The sequence below is a fragment of the Panicum virgatum genome, chromosome 2N (assembly GCF_016808335.1).
Source record: "Panicum virgatum strain AP13 chromosome 2N, P.virgatum_v5, whole genome shotgun sequence".
Lineage (NCBI taxonomy): Eukaryota > Viridiplantae > Streptophyta > Magnoliopsida > Poales > Poaceae > Panicum > Panicum virgatum.
In genome coordinates, this window is record NC_053146.1 from 14,261,266 (window position 1) to 14,265,645 (window position 4,380).

The 4,380-nt window shown below is 60.2% G+C and overlaps 1 protein-coding gene across 1 annotated transcript; it reads left to right on the plus strand.

The window, feature by feature from the left end:
* The first annotated feature begins 2,947 nt into the window (after positions 1–2,947).
* Positions 2,948–3,513, plus strand: LOC120662424. The gene is made up of 2 exons (XM_039941572.1): positions 2,948–3,067; positions 3,163–3,513. The coding sequence occupies exons 1-2, from the start codon at positions 2,948–2,950 to the stop codon at positions 3,511–3,513; spliced, it is 471 nt and encodes a 156-aa protein (XP_039797506.1).
* The last annotated feature ends 867 nt before the right edge of the window (positions 3,514–4,380 follow it).

Sequence of the window (4,380 nt, forward strand, 5' to 3'; positions counted from 1 at the left end):
CCCTACTCCCGACCGACCGAGTGGACCCCGACGACTGACAAGAACGAAGGACACACCGACGGTGCCAAGACACTGCGCTAGTATATGTAAAAGGAAAAGCCCCCCACGTAGGAAAGGGTTGGACTCCTAGACTGCTTGACCAGCTTGTAAGCTCCCCTCTGAACTTTGAGCACCCGGGCTCGAGAGCAATAGAGCAAGAACACCACCCCCCATACTGGACGTAGGGCACATTCGGCCTGAACCAGTCTAAATCCTCGAGTCTTTGCGTGCTAGACCATATCCGATCAAGCGCACAATAAACGAGCAATCGAGTAGTTTAGTAGTCGCCCATTTTCCGCAGCGACAGTTTGGCGCCATCCGTGGGGAGCGCTTTGTGTGTTCACTGCTTCGGCGATCGGATGGTTTCGATCACCCCATTCACCGCTCTGGCGGCGAGCCGCGGCGAGACGATCTGTTTCGGCTCCCTGGAGTTCCCCGCGATCCCCGCGACAGATCGTGGGCACCTCCACCATTCCCGCCTTCCTAGACCTTCCGCTTCGGGAGTCTGGAGTTCGTTACTGACCAGCTTGGGGCACAGAGGAGACTGCTCCTCCTCCCAAGCCTCGCAATTTGAGGCGTCGGCGATCAGTTCGCTGGCGCATCAAGAAGCGCAGGCCATCGCAGCCAACCCGTGCGGTGCTCTGCCGCATCGCGCTCATGATGGCCTCCAACCCCGCTGTCGAGGACGTCAATCTGGTCCTCTTCCCTCTGGCCAATGTCTCTCGACAGCTCGCGGGCGGACCTCTGCTCCCGACACCCCGCTCGTTCTCGGAGCGGCTCCCATTCGGCCTACGCAACTCCGCGAGCATCTATGTTTGGGAGCTGTGCAAGGCCGCCCAAGGGCGTCAGCCCGCATCTCAGTTCGTGGGCATGACCGAGAGCTACCCCGACTCTGTCCACGACATCCTATGCTTCGAGGATCCCCTAAGCGATTCCGCTAGCACGGGAGACAACCACCTAGAGGGAACATCCGCACCGCCATGCATGTGCACCATGGCCGACAACGACCCGCCGCCGGAGGTGGTGCCGTCTGAGCAGACACACACCCCACAGGACCATCGCGAGCGCGCGCTCGCCAACGCGCAGGATCACAGCGAAGACCTCCGCTGTCGCCAACAGATGCCCCCGCTCGTGGACCAGCCTCCGCGGGCTCCCTCCAAGTCAAAGGGGATAAATCCCGCGGGTTCCGCACACCAATGTGCGCGCGGGGTCAACCGCGACATAATCAACGACGCCCGCATGCAGGTCCCGCAAGAGTTCCGTGTAGGCCAGAACATCGCGGCGGCCACGATCCTCCTGCAGACGCTGCCGGAGCCGGAGGAACGACCTAGAGGAACCTTCACCGCCAGGTGCGGAACCTGGTAGAACTCGCCACCATCCAGCAGGCGGAGAGCTCCTCACTACACCGCCGGCAGGCCGCTGCCTCTTGTCCCACCGGCGGCGCGAGTCACCGTGGGCGGGAACCATCCGAGGTACAGCTCCCCCCACCGGCACAGCAGGCCAACGTGGGCGGTGCGCCAGCCCTAGCGGCGGCATCCGCTCCTCTCCCACCGAGGCCACCAGTTCACGACCACGTCGGCCCCAATTACGAGCGCATAGTGTGATCCAAGGCCGGTAGCAGGCGAGGCATCACGCCGACCTCGACCGCGCGGCCGCTTGAGCAGAGGACGCGCGGGCATAAGCACCCAACCCGGAGCACTCACCGCTCCGTCGAGGGGGACACCCCTGCGACCCCGACGTGGACCACGACCGGAGTCCTAGCCCGGACCCCATTGGGCCAAACGCCTTCTCCAGGGCGATCCGGGGGGCGCCTTTCCCCCAGCGCTTTCGGCCACCGGCGAACGTCGTGAAATATACTGGGGATACGAACCCCGGCGTGTGGCTGTAAGACTATCGGTTTGCATGCCGGGCTGGAGGAGCAAGCGACGACCACTTCATCATCCAGTATCTTCCAATATGCCTGGGAGAGAACGACCGCGCGTAGCTGGAGTTCTTGCCTGCCGATTCCATCGGCAGCTGGGCAGACCTCCGGAAAGTATTCATCGGCAACTTTCAAGGCACGTACATACGTCCTGGCAATTCTTGGGACCTCAAGAACTGCAAGTAGGAGCCCGGCGAGTCCCAGCGAGACTACATCCGATGCTTCTCCAAGCAGTGTAACTCGCTCCCAGGCGTCATTGACGCCGACGTCATTGGTGCGTTCCTCAGCGGGACGCACTGCAAGACCCAAGTCCACAAACTGGGGTGCTAAAAGCTGCGCACTACGCATGAGCTCCTGGAGATCGCCACCAATCACGCCTCCGGCGAGGTGGCGGTCGGGGCCATCTTCGAGCGCGACCGGCATGTGGTAAAGGCAAAGCGGCATGACCGCGACAGGCCTTCCTCGAGCCGCGAGGATAGGAAGAACAAGAAAAATCGCCGACCTCCTGCCACCAGCGAGGTCACGGCGACCGAGCGCCAAGATAAGCGCCCGCCTAGAAACGACCACTTCAACCAGCTCCTGGAGAAGCGATGCACCAACCAAGACTATCCGGTGAACCACAAGTTCAAAGATTGTGATATGATGAAGCGCCTCCTTCGCAGGACAGCCAAGACCGACGGCGATAGCTGCGACAAGCGGCCCGACACCGACCAGGACAAGGAGGAGCCGGCGGAGGGAGCATTCCTAGACGTGGATCGGTGCTTGGTCATCATCGGCGGCCTGGAGGATGAGTGTTCCCGGCGGCTGCAGAAGGTGCGGCTCCATGAGGTATGTGCTGCCGCGAGTTCCATTCCTAGAAAGTTGAAGTGGGCGTCCACGCCCATTATTTTCGACCAGGATGATCATCCGACGAGCATCCCTCGACCTGGGAGCTATCCCCTCATCGTCGACCCCGTCATTAGCAACATGCGCTAGTCCAAGGTGCTGATGGACGGGGGCAGCAGCCTCAACATCCTCTACATCGACACCTTGGAAGCCATGGGAATCCCGCGAGCCTGCTTGCGGGAATCTCATTTCCCCTTCTACGGCATCCTGCCGGACATGAAGGCATACCCGATCGGCAACACGACTTGCCAGTCACGTTCGGCAGCAAAGCCAACATCCGCACCGAGACCCTCACGTTTGAGGTGGTGGACTGGAAGGGAGCGTACCAGGCCATCTTCAGGCGCCCCGCCTACGCCAAGTTCATGGCGGTGCCCAACTACACCGACATCAAGCTCAAGCTGCCGGGCCCGAACGGGGTCCTCACCGTGAGCGGCTCCTTCGAGCAGGCCTACGTCAGCAGCCGCGAGTACTTCAACCTCGCCACCACTGCGGCGAACTTAGCTGAGCTTGGCCAGCTTCGCACCACCACTCCCGAGTGCCGTCCTAACCCTGGCAAGCCTAGCCAGGCACTGGCCTTCGTCTCAACCGACGAGACCAAGACGGTCGTGGTCGATGACGCCGATCCAACCAAGATGGTGCGGATCGGCTCCCAGCTGTCGGCCAAATAGGAATGCGCGCTCGTCGACTTCCTCCGCGCCAACAAGCATACTATTGGCTAGAAGCCGTCCGACATGCCGAGCATCCCAAGGGAGGTTGCCGAGCACGAGCTCCGCATTTTGCCGGGATCTAAGCCCGTCCAACAACGACTGCGCTGCTTCGACGACGAGAGGCGCAGGGCCATAGGAGAAGAGATAGCTAAGCTACTAGCTGCTGGCTTCATAAAAGAAGTCTATCACTCCGACTGGCTCTCTAACCCAGTCCTTGTAAAGAAGAAAACTGGTCAATGGAGGATGTGTGTTGATTACACCAGCCTGAACAAGGCTTGCCCCAAAGACCCTTTTTCTTTGCCTAGAATAGATCAGATAATCGACTCCACCTCTGGATGCGAAATCTTATCCTTTCTAGACGCTTACTCGGGCTATCACCAGATAGCGATGTAGGAATCTGACCAGCTCGCGACATCCTTCATCACGCCGTTCGGCTCATACTGCTACGTGTCGATGTCGTTCGGTCTCAAGAACACAAGAGCAACATACCAGCAATGCATGCAAGCCTGCTTCTCCGACCAGATCAACCCGCCAATCGACCCCGACTGGCCGGACCCGCATCGGGCGACGGCCGCGGTCTATGTTGACGATATCGTCGTCAAGACGCCGCGCGCGGATGACCTAGTCGCCACCCTGAGCACCACATTCGCAAATCTCAACAGGTTCAATATCAAATTGAATCCTGAGAAATACACGTTCGGTGTGCCTAAGGGCAAACTTCTCGTGTACATGGTGTCCGAGCGCGGCATTGAAGCCAACCGCGACAAAATCGCGGCTATCACCAACATGGGACCCATCCGCGGCGTCAAAGGCTTCCAGAGTTTAACC

Coding starts and splice junctions, on each gene's coding strand:
- LOC120662424 (XM_039941572.1), top strand. CDS start 2,948: ATGGACGGGGGCAGCAGCCTCAACATCCTCTACATCGACACCTTGGAA. Junction 3,068..3,162: donor GCATCCTGCCGGACATGAAG/GCATACCCGATC, acceptor GTGGACTGGAAG/GGAGCGTACCAGGCCATCTT.